General features: G+C 35.9%; 1 protein-coding gene across 1 annotated transcript; it reads left to right on the top strand.

The window, feature by feature from the left end:
- The first annotated feature begins 3,762 nt into the window (after positions 1 to 3,762).
- Positions 3,763 to 5,469, top strand: LOC112187303. Its single transcript, XM_024326045.2, has 2 exons — positions 3,763 to 3,920; positions 4,439 to 5,469. The coding sequence occupies exon 2, from the start codon at positions 4,449 to 4,451 to the stop codon at positions 5,238 to 5,240; it is 792 nt and encodes a 263-aa protein (XP_024181813.1). The 5' UTR covers positions 3,763 to 3,920; positions 4,439 to 4,448; the 3' UTR covers positions 5,241 to 5,469.
- Positions 5,470 to 16,978: the final 11,509 nt, after the last annotated feature.

Genomic DNA, 16,978 nt, shown 5'->3' on the forward strand with positions numbered 1-16,978 from the left:
GCAGCAATGATTTTGATTATGGCAAGATCCATATGGGAAACATATTATAAAACAAGCTAGGATGAAGCTTTCTTATAGATTTTGATGTAAAACCAGACATGTATAAACTCATAGCAACTTATCAAACTTAATAAGCAACTAATGTCAAATAAGATTAGGTGAATGGATTAAGTTTGATATGTTTATAAGTTTATACATGTCTAGTTTTACATCAAAATCTATAAGAAAGTTTCATCCTTGTTTTACAATATCTTTCCCACATGGATCTTGCCGTAATCAAAATCATTGCTGCTTCACTTAAGAAACACAAACCAATTGTTACCTTGATCTCTAACATTTGAAGCGAGAAAAGCCAATTATGTGGTTTCAGTGAGATAACATTTTCGTTCGTTTGTTACCAAAGATCTAATCTTTTCATCCATTTATATATATGAACTACCAAAGCAAAACATAGAGAGAATTTCTCTATTACAAATTCGCTTTTATTATCCCGAACCTTTTGCCTGAATTAAGCACAGATGCAGCGGCCTAAGTGTGAAGAAGCCCAAACCTTTTGCCCAAATTGAGCAAAGATGGGGTTTGCTTCACGTCGGGCTTGGTGTGAAGAAGTGAACCGACTCTTTTCCCCAAATTCAGTTTCGAGAAAGATAGCCCCAAATTGGCAACAACGGGGGATCAGCCACCCGAATTCCAGACAATTTGAAGGAGAAATGTCATCTGAAAGAATTCCAATCAAAATGTTAGAACCCATAAATGAATGAGAATTGAATGGTTCGAAAAGAATGGTCACAAAGAGAGAGAGAGAGAGAGAGAGAGAGAGAGAGAGAGAGAGAGAGAGAGAGAGAGAGAGAGAGAGAGAGAGAGAGAGAGAGAGAGAGAGAGAGAGCATATATTAGCCGGCAATGACAAAACAGAGTTGGCACGGAGAGTCTGTCCCCCGCCGCCGTCGAGAGCTCTCATATGAAGAGATTGGAGACTGATGCTTTTTGGGGAAGAGTTCGAGAAACTTTTTGAAATGAGTTTAGAAGAAATGAAAAAACGCCGAAGGAGTTTAGGGGTCTATAGAAGCCACATACCATGTGGTCGTCACGTGATGATGGTGAGAATGAAAGAAGTCGTTAGTCTCTTTGTTTTTGGTCTTTAGTTTCCGACTAAAAAGTCGTTAGTCTCTTTGTTTTTGACTTTTTGGTCAAGAACATATATTTTTTTTTCAACTAGGACGAACGTTTCTTTGGTATCCGACTAGAAAGCCTTTAGTCTTTTCTTAAATGAATATTAGATCTTGTGGGATAATAATTGTCCCCAAACTTCAAACACACTTTTAGGTCTTCATTCACTGTGTTTTTTTTTTAAATACAAAAACTACGTCATTTTGTAAAAACTATATAACTTGTTCTCAACAAAACTGAGAGAAATTTTAGGGTTGCAACCGTTATAGAGCAACTCGTAATATTATCTTCGTTGGCAATCCATTATTCAAACATGTAGGATGAAACTTTCTTATAGATTTTGATGTAAAACCAGACATTTATAGACTCATAGCAACTAATGTCAAATAAGATTAGGTGAATGGATCAAGTTTGATAAGTTTATATGTTTATACATGTCTGGTTTTAAATCAAAATCTATAAGAAAGTTTCATCCTTGTTTTACAATATCTTTCCCACATGGATTTTGCCGTAATCAAAATCGTTGCTGCTTCACTTAAGAAACACAAACCAATTGTTACCCTGATCTCTAACATTTGAAGCGAGAAAAGCCAATTATGGAGTTTCAGTGAGATAATATTTTCGTTCGTTTGTTACCAAAGATCTAATCTTTTCATCCATTTCTATATATGAACTGCCAAAGCAAAACATAGAGAGAATTTCTCTATTACAAATTCACTTTTATTATCCCGAACCTTTTGCCTGAATTAAGCACAGATGCAGCGGCCTAAGTGTGAAGAAGCCCAAACCTTTTGCCCAAATTGAACAAAGATGGGGTTTGTTTCACGTCGGGCTTGGTATGAAGAAGTGAACCGACTCTTTTCCCCAAATTCAGTTTCGAGAAAGATAGCCCCAAATTGACAACAACGGGGGAACAACCACCCCAAATTGATACAAGTGGATTGTATCAATACTAAGTCTGAGGATGCATATGCCGTTGATGGATCTATGACAGATGGTATGAAGTATATCTTCAACTTATATAGCAGACAGTTGAGATGTTGTTGTGGTTTGCTATTGAATGAGATCATTTTTTGTTTTGTTTTTACTTTATCTTTCCTTCTAATATGCTATTAATTGGCAAAGAGATATTGTTGGAGTCATATGCATTGTTATGGTGATGTTTAATTTGCTGTTTTCAATTACATAACATATATAATCTATCTATGGGTGTGCCAAATGTGGATGTGATTACATATAGTATGTCATTTGGAACTTTTGTCATGCTGTTCATTCAGTACCACTGCTAGCTTTAGTGTCTAATTATGCTGTAGATGTGAGGTTATTAATTTTTATTGGAATTTTGAGTACCTGTAGTAATGCCTTAAGTTGTCCTTAAGAACAGTTTCTCGGCAATTTGATTTAGTTCTGCTGTATTGGTCATTAAATTTGAGCTTCCATCTTAAGGCCGGTATCCAGCTATTTATGATTATACTGTCTATGATGCAATTCTTTTTGAGTTTCTATAGTCGCAAGTTTCTGTTATTCTAAAGTAATACTTGCTAAATTATGTGGGATGAGCATTCTCTTAGGTCTTAAGGGTCTACAACAATGGTGCAGAGAGGGAGTGATTATTGAAGTATCTTTTTCGACGCACTGATTGAGGTTCTTATTGCCTTGTGATCTGGAGAACAAGAAACATTACAAGAACTGCACCCTCCTATACTCTAATAGTGTAGGAGATGATTTGAAACTTGAACAAAATCAGGCTATTTTCGTGATTCAAGTGCTACCGGACACCTTTTATGATTACATTGACTGTCATGTGATTTTCTCTCAATTCCTCTCTATCTCTTGTTCAATGATAATGTCTTTCACATGAAATTTGGGCTATTCAGTTGGACATTTACAAGGCTTATGAGGAGAAGGAATAAGTTAACACATTATCAGTGATTTTGGTCACGGCTTTCATGTTGTTATATAGTTTCTCTTTATATCTAAAGTCTAATTTCAGATCAGGATTTAACTTTCGATTCTATATCTGCAACATATCCATCTTTGGTATTGTTCCTTAAGTGATCAGAGTGTTGTTTATACTTTGATATTGGATCTTTTGGGGTTATATCGGAGGTTTACGAGTGTTTGATTATTTCTTCTTGAATTATATGCCAAGCAGAATTTGTTCTGTAACTACTGTCTACTATATAAATGGTGATGCTGGTTTACGGAGGTCTATTAACCTTTCCTCTTCCTGATTGTCCTGCAGTGGCACAACTCACAACTAAGATCAAGCATTTGCCTTCAGTTTTACACAAAAAGGTGAGTATGGAACCACCCCCTCTATTGTAATCATTTTAAATTATTGACGAGTTTGTGTTATTCTGAAGTAACAACTTGTTTAAAAATTCTGTAGGATAAGCACTCTCTTAAGGGTCTTCAAGCAATGGTGCAGAGGCGGAAGAGATTATTGAAGTATCTTTGGCGGAGTGATTGGGTTTCTTACTGCCTTTTTCTCTCCAAACTTACAAACAAGAATACAAGAAACATTACAAGAACTAGCCCCCATCCTCATTATTGTTGTCTCTGTTTCTTGCCCGTTTAACATCTGTATTTAAGAATTACCAAGCGTGGAAGAAACCCTATCGACCGGAGCGCTCGAACTCAAAAGGTGCAGGCTTCTTCTCTATGTTCTTTTGTCTCTTTTAACTTTTAATGTTTTGAGTGCAGATATATAGAAGTTGAAGATCTGCCTTGACCGTGAATTCAAAATAGGTGAATTTTTCATTATTATTGCTTTGCTGAATATTCAATTTGAATGTTGGGTTTGTTGGTTTTCCGAATTCCATGTTTTTGGTATGTTGTCGGTTATCGATTGCCATCTTCGGTCTGGGTCTGGAAATGCAGACTAACTGGGAGTCTGGCTCTGGCATCAGTATTAGAAATCATTATAGCTAAGGATCAGATTCAAAATCAGTTTTCCTTTTATTTTATTATGGCTTAGTGTGAAATTAACAATCATCAAACTTTTATTATTATTATTATTATTTTTTTAGGTGTTTGGTACTCCTTACTGATTTAGGGAGGCAGCTTTTCCTAATCCTGATAGAAAATAGGCTTTACGTACTCCTCTTCGATTTAGGGCTTGCTAGCTATATATATAGTCCTCTTCATCTTCAGCTAGTACAACATACCACTGATTGATTGATACTCCTTAACATCAGTTCTTCAAGATACTCCTTTACCTACTCCTACAAGTTATTTAAACTCTGTTTTTCTTCTTCTAATATCAGTTCTTCAAGCATGTCCCAAGGGAGGGATATATATAGGAGCCAAGTAAGGCAATATCAAACAACATTGCCACCAGGACGGGATAAGGAGCTTAAAATATTTTTCTACAGGCAAAGCCGCTTTTGGCATGATGATCCTGCAAACTATACTCATGATGAATGTATCTTGCAAGGTCGCAGAGCAGTTTTTGTCACTCACGATTTCTTAACAAGTATGACCATGCGCTGGTTACTTCTTAGTGTAGGTCTTCCATTAGAAGAACAGGCACCGATTCTTGAGGAAATAATAACTCAATTTGCTCGAATGGCTGTCCCCGAGCTGTCTATTACTGTGGTAATACTGCACATCAAAATTCGCTCATTAGGTAGTGTCGACTATCAGGATATCATTGATTTTGTTGCAAGAGAACCGATCAATGTTAATTTAGATGCTTCCCCTATTTATGACACTCCTATGCCTGCTTCTACGGTGTCCTTGCTACGAACATATATGTCACTTCTTACTATTCCTGCATCTAGATCCTCGATTGAAGGTTTGAAGAAAGTGAGATTCGATAGTTTGGAAGAAGATGTTATCCGAGAGACTCCAACATGTGCTATATGTATCAAGGACTTTGTAGAATGTGTTGATGAACTGATTACTAGTTTACCCTGCGCTCACCACTATCATGTAGATTGCATTGTCCAGTGGCTGAAGAGAGATCACACTTGTCCCTTGTGCCGATACCGAATGCCACCTGCACGCATGGACGAGGATAGGGACGGGGACAGGGACGGGGACGCAGTTGAGCCATCAAATCCCTAACGGAGGCTGTCGGAATCTCAAGTGTGAAGGGAGAGTTGATCCTTCCGAATGTATTTTATAGTAATTTAATTTGGTACTTGTTGAAAAGTTTCTTTTTTCAAACAAGATTTGCATTATTCAGAAGAGAACTCATAATAAGTAGCAGCGGTCCCTAATTTGTATTTTGGGTTTCTTGTTTGGAATAAAATCCTTCTGATTTGCTGAAAGGAAAGGAGTTTGCATTGATGCTCATTTGGTTTCTAAACTATTTTTTCATCTTACAAAGTCTTCAACAATTTAATTAACGGAGGTGCAATATAAAGTGGGAGATTGGAAAACCATTCGAAATTTATCTCATCCCAGAGGAAAGGTATTTCAATAGAAGCAAACTATAGTTCCATGGGACTTGATTTTGTCGTTGAGCTTAGACTCTGAGGATGTCCAATAAACTGGACTTCATTTATTCTGTAACTACTATCTACGAATGGTGATGCTGGTTTACGGAGGTCTATTAACCTTTTCTTTTCCTGATTGTCCTGCAGTGGCACAACTCACAACTAAGATCAAGCATTTGTCTTCGGTTTTACACAAAAAGGTGAGTATGGAACCACCCCCTCTATGGTAATCATTTTAAATTACTGACAAGTTTGTGTTATTCTGAAGTAACAACTTGTTTTAAAAACACTGTAGGATAAGCACTCTCTTAAAGGGTTTTCAAGCAATGGTGAGAGGCGGGAGAGATTATTGAAGTATCTTTGGCGGAGTGATTGGGTTTCTTACTGCCTTGTTCTCTCCAAACTTGGCCTTCGGGACACACCAGATTACAAACAAGAATACAAGAAACATTACAAGAACTAGCCCCCATCCTTATTGTTGTTGTCTCTGTTTCTTCAGCCTTTTGTATATCAAAACGTAAATGTAAACCTTCATCATGCCCCAAGTAATGTTTGTATCACATACTGGAGTAGCTCATGTGTTTCTTAGCAACTACAACCAATCCCATTCCGGCTTCAAGCTTGCCAAGCAATTCAACTCCTTGCTGCTACTTGGGTTCAGGCAATCCAGATACAACTAAAACCTAGCGCCACAAATTATACACAAGCTAAATCATATTTGACACTAGTTGTGCTGATGTTGTGAGCTACAGGCTATGAACTTTATCTGGATTAAATCTCCAAAGGACTGTTTACGCCCTTTTGCAGTGAGATCATAGTCATAAAGGTGTAGAGACCAATGCTCAAATCTCCATCCCCTTTCACTTCATACCTAAAACCTCCTAGCGTCCATGATCACTTTGCTGAACATAGTACCAAAATTTAAGAGAAGAGGAACACTTCGCAAATCTAAAACTTCCATTTGATTTTCCTTTCTACCTTTTCTTTTGATTACAATTTTTCTACTGTCACTTTCTTTTGGTTACATTCTTTTACCATTACCATTCCAAACAAAGACGGTTAGACGTGGAGGTCTCAATTTTTCCAATGTTGCATGATCAAGGGTAGGGATCACAGGCAGGAACAAGGGGGGCAACAAGTGGCCTTGTAGCGAATCTCCCTCCTTCCCTCTGGAACTTGTTGAACCACTGTGTTATAATCTTCCTTCAAACATTCCCCAGCACTAAATCAAGTACAATTAAGCATCAAACACTCGATTAGCATCAACTCAAATAAATCATCCTAACGGAAGAAAAAAATTCGAGTGACAGATTAATTACCACCAAACACAAATTAATTTCGACCCGAGAAGAGTCAGAGAAGATGAATTATATACCAATACGACAAATTTTTACCAATCCTTGATCTCCATATTAACCCAGCCCCACATGGACCTAAATATCAACCACTTGGTTACTTTGGGCAGTGTCTGTTGGGCCTTGGCGGTTTCTTCGGGTTTCTAGTTTTGGGCCAGAGTGTTTTAGTCTTTGTTTTGCCCTCTTTGGACTTGGTATCTATTCTGGCCTTCTTGGGCATTGTTTGTACTTTCTTTGTCGGAGCGGCCCACTCGTGAGTATTGTAATGCTGGACTTTGGTACCCTTATTAATGCATTGCGTAAGATTATTGATAAAATTAAGGGAAAATATCATCAATGGTCACTGAGTTATGACTTATTCGACACTTAACTCACTGTATTTTCAACAATATCACTTAACTCACTCAGTTTTACATCCATCTTTCACTTAACTCACTACCGTTAGAAGCCGTTAAAATTGAAGGTGTATTTGTCAAAACACTTAAAAATCATTTTTAACTTGAAAAACTACATTTATTAGACTTTCTTTCATTTTTTTTTTTAAATTTATGAAATTTCTAATAAATAATGATTTTTTTAACTTAAATATAATTTGAAAAAAAAATTGTCTTTTAAAAAAAAAAAATTATAAATGCATTTTTTTAGTGTTTAGACAAATATACCCTCAATTTACATTTATTAGACTTTTTTCAATTTTTTAAATTTATGAGATTTCTAGTGAAAAATGATTTTTTTAACTTAAATATAATTTAAAAAAAAATTGTCTTTTTTTTTAAAGTTGGAAATGCATTTTTTTAGTGTTTAGACAAATATACCCTCAATTTTAATAGCTTTTAACAGCATAATTAACGACAGTGAGTTAAGTGAAAGACGGATGTAAAACTGAGTGAGTGAAGTGATATTGTTGAAAATACAGTGAGTTAAGTGTCGAATATGTCATAATTCAATGACTATTGGTGATGTTTTCCCTAAAATTAAACTATTTTTCAGGCCATCTCTAATCTCTAGTCTGAAGTTTTATCTGAAATCTAGTCCATTATGTAAAGTCGGTAAAAGTCTAGTACATTTGGCGAGTAAGAGGTCGTCGCCAAAAGTTTTATAGAAATACAAACAATTACAAGATTTAATGGCACGTTTACTTACTTGGAATGAAAAATAATCATGAATCGGAGACAAGTAGAATGGGAAAAGAAATGAATCGGTATTGATTCCAGAGGAATGATTCCTAAACCCATCTCCCCCCTTCGTAATCGAATTCCTGAGTATTCAGGAATCGATTCCTGATAAATAGGTGGGACCTATACCAATTCCGATTCCTTCATGTGTTAGTAAACACATGAATTCTTTTACCTGGAATCATTCCGATTCCTTTATGTGTTAGTAAACACAGGGGTGTTTTTACTCCGTAATCATTCCATTACATTCTATTCCATTCCAAGTAAGTAAACATGCCCTTAATGTAATAACATGAATGCGGACAATAGATTAGGCTATGGCATTGGTCAGGGACTTTGGCGTGAAGATAAAGAAATGGGTCATAGGTGCATAACTCCGGCTATTTAGTCTCCCTTGGTGACTGGCAATATCATAGGTAAGGCTCTGCTAGCTTCGAGCCCTACGACTAGTCGTAGTCACAGACCTTTGATTTGATAAGTCACTGGCTCACCTAGGTTGCTCGCTCCACTTCAATCATATATAGCCACATCCCCCATAGGAATGGACCTGCCTTCTGACAAGGAAAAAAAAAGACAAGGTATGGACCCGCTCACCACATTGGACCAGCAGAACCAGCATTCATGTTACGGGAATATGAACTGATTGACCTGAGTTATAGTATATAATTTCCATACATATATGTAACGTGTTGCTAAAACAAAGACTAAACCTTAGCCATATTCCTATAAGCTTTTATTCTAGTCACCCGCTCGACCAACTCCCTCCATCTAACTTAGAACACTTTGTATATGTTCTTCTGTCACGATGGATTGTGAACTCGTAGCCAACTAGTAAGCCAAAAGCCAATAGAAGGGATTTTGATTTTCATTTCTGCAAAGCATTACCCTAATTTAAAACAATACTTATGAAGTAAAACCCAATTAAGCAATACCCTACTATATTAAGAAAAAAGTGGCCAAACTTCCGAACCAAAGGTGATATTTGGAGGCATCGCTAGTAAGGGTGGGGCTAGCGAGACCGAAAACAAAAAAAAAACGCACCGAAAAGCGAAAAACCGCACCACACCGAATCTGGTCGGTTTGGTTTTCGGTTTCAGCCCGACCGAAACCGAACCAAACCGAAAACCGATAATCCCTAAACGACTTCGTTTTGTATATGTATTAAGTATTATGCGGAAACCCTAAAAACCTAAATGCCTCAAGCCCTCAATCCGCCTCTCTCACTCTCTCGATACTATTGACCCCTCCCTCTCTCATCTCTCAGTCCTGAACGCGTTTTGAACTCAGCCTCGACCCCCTCCCTCTCCCTCCCTCTCTCATCTCTGATCTCTCTGTCGCTAATCAGTTTCGAAGACGCGAAGCATCACGTACGCGAAGCCTCTCCCTCGTTCTTTCAGTTTCTGAAAGGTAAGATCAGATACAAAGTTCTAGGTTCCAGCTCCGTCTGCAATTTGATTTACAACAATCTGAGCTGATGTCAAAAATCTTTGTGTGTGTGTAGCTGCTGGAGCTCCAACCATATGCCGCCAATCGATTTCGAAGCAAAGCTCTGACCTTTCTCTCGATCTGAGCTTAACAGCCTGGTAATCAAATCAACATATCTGGACGATCCGTCATCTCCCTTGCACTTCTTCGGCATTCTTCTGCTCTTGCCGGTAAGCAGGTATTATGAGATCACAATTTCGAAACTAAAGATGCTTCTTCAGTCCCTAATTGATTTTCTTCTTCAGCAAAACCTCTCAAATCGAAGTCAAGTTCAATAAGTGGTGCAGCTGGTCTGAAGACTAAATCAAGTTCATTCTCAGGTAATTCCTTTTTTTCGTTTCATGAAGAATGAGGGTAAGAGGGTTGGGAGTTTCTGTCCTTCTGAGTTGCTTTTCTATGTAGGTTTGATGTTTTTCTTTTTATTTTCCAAGCAACTGAAGCAAGTTAAACCAAATCATGGACTTCTATAATTAGTTAGCTGTAGAATCAATTCAAGTTAAGTGTAACAGTGGGTTATAGGTAGGTTGACCACTGATTACTATTTTTGTCAATTCCATTATCATTTACAGAAAGAATTGCAAAGTTTAGCCAAATTTATTAACTTAAAACATTGTGTGATTTTGATACAAATCCTAGGATGATTACTATCAAGTCAGTTTTGAATGTTTACTATTGTGGAATTTGATAACTGTTATGAACGAACTTGCTGGTTGCTGCCCAGAATGATATTTTGAATATGTTTGTTGTTTTGGAATGATATTTTGAATGTTTTGGACTGGTTTGTTTTTCTTTTCTTCCTCTATAATCACGTTTCTGTTTACTGATTTGAATAGGAGTAATTTGCATAGCTAGAAAATGAAGAGGCAATCTAAATCAGCTGTTACTAGTTCGGGTACTCATCCGAAATCGACTTCATCATCTCAGGTATGTGCTTCTATCCTAAAGGGTTGCTGGTAATCTACTAATCTAGTATATATGTGATGAATGATTTGTTGTCTTGTTGCCGGTATATTCTGTTTCTGCAATATGCAAGCAGTTTCTGCATTATGTGAATTGTTTCTGCATTGTGTGAATTGTTTATGTGTTGTGTAAAAAGTTTCTGCATTATGTGAATTGTTTCTGCGTTATGTGAATTGTTTCTGCATTGTGTGAATTGTTTTTGCGTTGTGTGAATAGTTTCTGCAATATGCAAGCAGTTTCTGCATTATGCTTTTGGTTTCTGTTTTTTGTTTCTTATTGCAGTTTCTGTTTTTTGTTTATGTTTGCAGTTTCTGTTTTGCACTTAAAAACTGCAGTTTCTGTTTTTTGTTGATTATTCCAGTTTTGGGGTATTTTAAGGAATTTGTTATTGCAGTTTCTGTTCTGTTTTGCAGATCAACACTAGTGTTGGTGAATCTACAACACCAATAACTCCCCATGAAGGAACTTCTACTACAACTCTGGAAGTTCAAGGAACTCAAGCAACCGAGCTTGAAGATGATGGAAGTGTGGAAAGCATCCTTGAGGCGTTGAAACGGAAAGAAAGGTCAGATATTTGGAATCATTTTGAGAGAGATATGGTGGATGGTAGAATTAAGGGTCAATGTAATTATTGTGGAAAAATTTACTATGCCGATCCTAGGAAGAATGGTACAACCTCCCTTAATAATAATATGGACAAGTGTCTAAAGTATCCCCCTAATATTGAGATGATGAAAGCTAAAAGGCAAAAGATTTTATCTTTTAAAAAACCAACTACTGAGTTGTGTACTGTAAAATGCACTCAAGAAGAACTATCTATGTTATGTGTGGAGTACATTATATTAGATGAGCTACCATTTTCTCATGTTGAGGGAGAGGGGTCTAGGCATTTTATGGGTAGAGCTCTTTCTTATTGGAGAATTCCTTCCCGTAAGACAATAGCAAAGGATGTACTTAAGCTTTATTTGGGGGAAAAGGAAAAATTGATGGATCAATTGAGTAGATATAGGTTGTCTCTTACAACCGATACTTGGACTACTATTCAAAATATTAATTATATGGTCCTCACTGCACATTTTATTGATGATAATTGGGTGTTGCATAAGAGAATTTTAAATTTTTTTTGTGATTCCTAGTCATAAGGGAGAGGCTATAGCTGAGCTATTGGAGGATTGTTTGTTGGAATGGGGTATAGAGAAGATTCTCACGGTCATTGTTGATAATGCTTCATCAAATGATGTTGCATTGAAGGAGTTGAGTAGGAGGATAGGTGATTGGGGTGTCCCTAATGCAGTTTTGCATAAAGGGAAGAATTTGGAAATGAGGTGTGTAGCCCATATTCTGAACTTGATTGTCAATGATGGGTTGAGTGTGGTGAAGATATTTATTGGTGCCATTTGGAATCCGGTGAGGTATGTTAGATCCTCCTCACAAAGGCTTGATTTTTTTAAGGAATGTGTTGAAAGGGTAAAACTAGAGTGCAAAGGGCTTGTGATTTTAGATGTCCCTACTAGGTGGAATTCTGCATTCTTGAAGTTGGAACAGGCTTTGAAATTCCAAAAAGCTTTTGATAGAATGGTGGAAGAAGATGACGGTAATTTTTGTGCATAGCTTGAAGGTGACAAGGGTGAAAAGCCAAAAGAAGGGCCACCGGCAAGTGTTGATTGGCAATATGGGGAGCAATTTATGGATTTCTTGAGATCATTTTATGAAATCACTTTGAAGGTATGTTGTTCTAATTCTCCTACCGTTCATAGTACTTTTGGTGATATACTCTCTATTTATGGTCTCTTGCAAGAACAAAAGAACCCATATTTGTCTGAGATTGCATCACCTATGCAAGACAAGTTTCTCAAGTATTGGGGTAGCTTTGATAAGTTGAATCACTATCTATTCATTGCTATTGTTCTTGATCCACGTCATAAACTTGAGAAAGTTGCTGACTATTTTGAGATTCTTGATGATAGGGATATGAATAAAAATGTGGAAGCTAACACAAAGACTGTGAATGATCTCTTGTATGACATTTACAAGGTGTATGAGGAAGAGGGAAGGGAAAGTGGTGTTGGTGAGGTTGTGGGTTCTCAAGTATCAAGTGAGGGGATATCTAGTTCAAGTAAGGGTCTAACGGAGTTAAAAAAGAGATTGAAAGAGAAGGAGCAAAGGAGAAGAGCAATGAAAGCCAGGATCATAAACAACGATGTGGATAGATATCTTGGAGATCCTATTCAATGAGATGGTGAAGGCTTTGACTTGTTGAATTGGTGGAGGGTGAATGGAGTTTGTAAATATCCTATATTGGCCCGCATTGCAAGGGATGTTCTAGCTATTCCGGTGTCAACCATAGCTTCGGAATCTTCTTTTAGGACGAGTGGGAGGATTATTGATCCATACCGTAGCTCCCTAAGTCCTAGAATGGTGGTGGCCTTGATATGTACACAAAATTGGCTTAGGAGTGAAAATGTATATCTATATCATACGCCTACTATTGAGGAGATGGAGTTGTGTGAAGAAGCGGAAAGAGGTAATTGTTTCTATTTTCTTAGTTAAAGTATTTTGGGTTAATGAAGTTGTAATATTTTTGTTATATATGATTGTATCATTGTATGTATTTCTTTTCTAACGTTGTTCTTTTTATTATTCTCTTATACTAATGTAAAGATGCTTAAGATGCCATGTAGAGCTGCAGTGGGAAGTAGTCGGAGCGGAATGTTACCTCCAAAGTCGAAGACTTCATCTTTCCGAGCTTGAGATCATGCCATTGCCCTCATTCATATGTTGATGATGGTTCATTATTTTTGTGATGTTTAATTTTTTAGTGAACTTATACATTTTTAATTTGTGAGGTTAGTGTTGATGTAATGATGGACTTTCATATGTTTATGCTAAATTTGATGAACTATATCAATTGAATTATATTGGACTATGGAGTATCAAATAATATATTATTGTCTAGTGAAGTAGATATCATGCATTAGTAAACTTGTAAACTTCTTGTTATAGATTATTATTATAGGTTTGAAGAAACAAAAACTTCTCAAGTTACAATATCAAATAAGTATATTTGGTAAAAATATATTCCAAAAAAAAAAAAAACGAAACTGCGTCGAACCTACCTGAACCTTTTGGTTTGGTTCGGTTTTCGGTGCCAACTTCTCAAAATGGAAAAACCGCACCGATTCTAATTTCGATTCGGTTTTCGGTTTAGGCTCGGAACCGAACCCACCCCTAATCGCTAGTGTCTTGGGTTCGATGTTTTGATCCTGCCCTCCTATACTTTTCAACTTGGGGCAACACTCACCATTGGTCTAATGTTCTTGCTCTTTTTATCTCTATACCTTTTTTTTTTTGGCTTAATGGCTGAAATACCCCATGACATTTTCTTCTATTGTCAATTTGCACACTAACTTATTAATTTTACTCAATAACACACTAACGTTTCTAAAGTTAGCCGATTTCCACATTTCCGTCAACTTCCATCAAGTTCCACCAATCAGTGCCTGCGTAACATGTGAGGGTATTTTGATCATTTTACTTTTCCTTTCTATTTTTTTGTTTTTGATAATCTAACCTAATTCTTGTTAATCTTTTACATGGAAGAAGAAAAGACCTTCTCACCGTTTGCAACAAATTTTCTTCTCATATCAAAAGACGTTAATATGATGAATATATGGAAGGGTGGTTCTAGTTGGACCTCCAAATTTGCTATTTGGACCTTCCATTATACTTAGTATACCTCTAATTTACTTTTTAGAATACTTGAAAAACTAAGTAAATCTCCATATTCTTACCAAAACACCCATGAACATGAATACAACAATCTGTTACTCTACTTGAATGTTATAAAACTATTACTTTTGGAAAGAACAATTTTTAGGTTCACCCCCGTTATCGATTAACATATTTTTGCTTAATAAATTTATAATCCAACGGTATATATCTTAAATTATCCTTTAAAGATCATCTCAGTAAAAAATCAATCGAATCGGAAATCATTTAATTATCTAATTAAATCAAACAAATGGATGGTTCTAACAACACTTACTACTACTATGATGAACCGTCCATGTATTTAATAGAAATGAATAACTAAAAGGTCTTCAATTTGATTGATTTTTTACAGAGGTAATCTTTATATTACGTTATACAACATGAATGGTTGGATTAGAAAATTATAAAGTTATTATACGTTAATCGCAAGAGATGATGAATAAGCTCATTCACCCTAGGAGTGAACCTAAGAATTGTTCTTTTGGAAATATTTGTAAATTATAAAACTATATAGGTAATATAAGGAAATTATGGAAAAAAATAATAATTTAATTGAATGTTATATTTGGGGGAGGTAAGAAGAGTAATTTTTTTTTTCATTTTTTTCTCTTTGTCCTTATTTGGCTTTTCATATGACTTGATAAAGTCTATTAATAATTTAAAAAAATTGGAGGTCCAAATATCAAATTTGGAGGTCCGGCTAGAATCACCCTATATGGAATGAAATGGAAGTTAATAATGATTCAAAAGGTTGGATGTAACATTGTTGAACCGGAACCGAAACCGAAACCGTTCGTATTGATTGTTGTAAATTGCAATTTTGAATGCCTTAACGATCTCCAATTTGGCTGAAATTTTGCAGAGATGATCTATACATTAGGACCTAAAAACTGAACGGTTAAGATCTAAATAAGTGATCGAAAAAGGGGGAAAAATGGAAATCCGTACCTTTTGCTTAGGTACGGACGTCCTCACCCAAGAATCCCTACATATATATATATATATATATATATATATATATATGATTAGCTTAACGTGTGTAGACTAGTTTTCTTAATATCTAGGTTTCTTGGGATTTTGATCCCAAAAAGAAAAACAGATAAGAAAAAAGATTTTAAAAAATAAAATAAATGACCAAAATACCCTCGCGTGTTTCGCACATGATGGCATTTAATGGTGGAACTTAATGGAAATGTGGAAATTGGCAAAGTTTGAAAAAATTAGTGTGTTATTGAGTAAAATTAATAAGTTAGTGTGCAAATTGACATTATAAGGAAATGTCATGGGGCATTTTGGCCATTAGGCCTTTTTTTTAGGCATCCCATTTTATAGAGTCAAAGCTCTATAAAACCCAAAGCATATCCGAGAGAAAAAGTAGGTGCACAAGTAAATTCAAGAGCAAAATCTTAAAAGTGATGGCATCTCAATTTTTTGCCTTTTCTGTTTTTTTTTTTTGTGTTGATGGAAAATAAGTAAACAGATCCTCTAACAATTTTAGCTTCATTGAAAAATACAATTCTTTGTCTGTCTATATATATATATATATAATTTTTTTCCAATTAAGAAAAAATTTACCAGAAAAAAAAAATCCCTAAATCCCTAAAACAACCTATACCATGGAGATCAAAATTGATAGTAAAAGCATTTAGGCCACGTTTGGTTTGCGGAAAGTAAGCATCAGGAAAGAAATTTGTTCATTTCCTGCGTTTGGGATGCAAAGGAAATGAAATCATTTCCTGAATGAAGGGAGAATAAGGAGGAAAGTAGTTCATTCCAAACCCTAAAAGAAAGGCATTATTCCGCTCGTTTGTCGTAAATTTTCCCCAGCGTCTTCTCTCCATTTGTGTCTGAACTTTGAACTCAATGTCTTAAAATCGACTCGCCGTATAGTTGATGTCTTGGACATGTAATTTGCTGCGCCAACAGATGTTGATGTCGTCCATTCAGATCTTTAAATCTCCTTCTACTTTAATCTTGGAGTAACCATGAATGAGTGCAACTCAGTGTCTAGCTCTTAAGGCTAAGGTTCCAGTAATCAAAACATTAGGGCAACTCCAACAATAGGTTCTATTTGGGGGTGCTATTCTCATTTTAGCACCCATTTATTGCACTATTCATATACGACTTAATTCTCATCTCCAATAATGAGGTGTCATTTCACTATTCTTAATTAAAATATAATATGAGTATAATTTTGATGATGTTGTAAATATTATTATCTATATGGCTGTCCACGTAAATACTCATTAGTTGTGTACTTTGATGTAAACCCTACCTCTATATAAAGGAGACTAATGAGACTGAATGAAATACTTTTACTTCCTCCCAACTATTTTCTCTCCATCTCCTCTCTACTTTATAACACGTTATCAGCACGCTTTGCTCTATTTTTTTTATTTAACTCTATGATGATCCATGGGGTTAATGGTGCAATTCTATTGCTTTGACCAATAACTTTGATCTATGAGTTTTATCTTGTATATTGATTTTATTTATCGCAAACTCGTTTGATCAAACCTTCGGATTATCAATAACGATAGCTTAGTGCATGATACATATGATTTGTTTTATTGGGTTTATCATCTACATGTTCTTCTTTATCTAGTATATGAGTATAC

The sequence above is a fragment of the Rosa chinensis genome, chromosome 2, assembly GCF_002994745.2.
Source record: "Rosa chinensis cultivar Old Blush chromosome 2, RchiOBHm-V2, whole genome shotgun sequence".
NCBI classification, from domain to species: Eukaryota; Viridiplantae; Streptophyta; class Magnoliopsida; order Rosales; family Rosaceae; genus Rosa; species Rosa chinensis.

Coding starts and splice junctions, on each gene's coding strand:
- LOC112187303 (XM_024326045.2), top strand. CDS start 4,449: ATGTCCCAAGGGAGGGATATATATAGGAGCCAAGTAAGGCAATATCAA.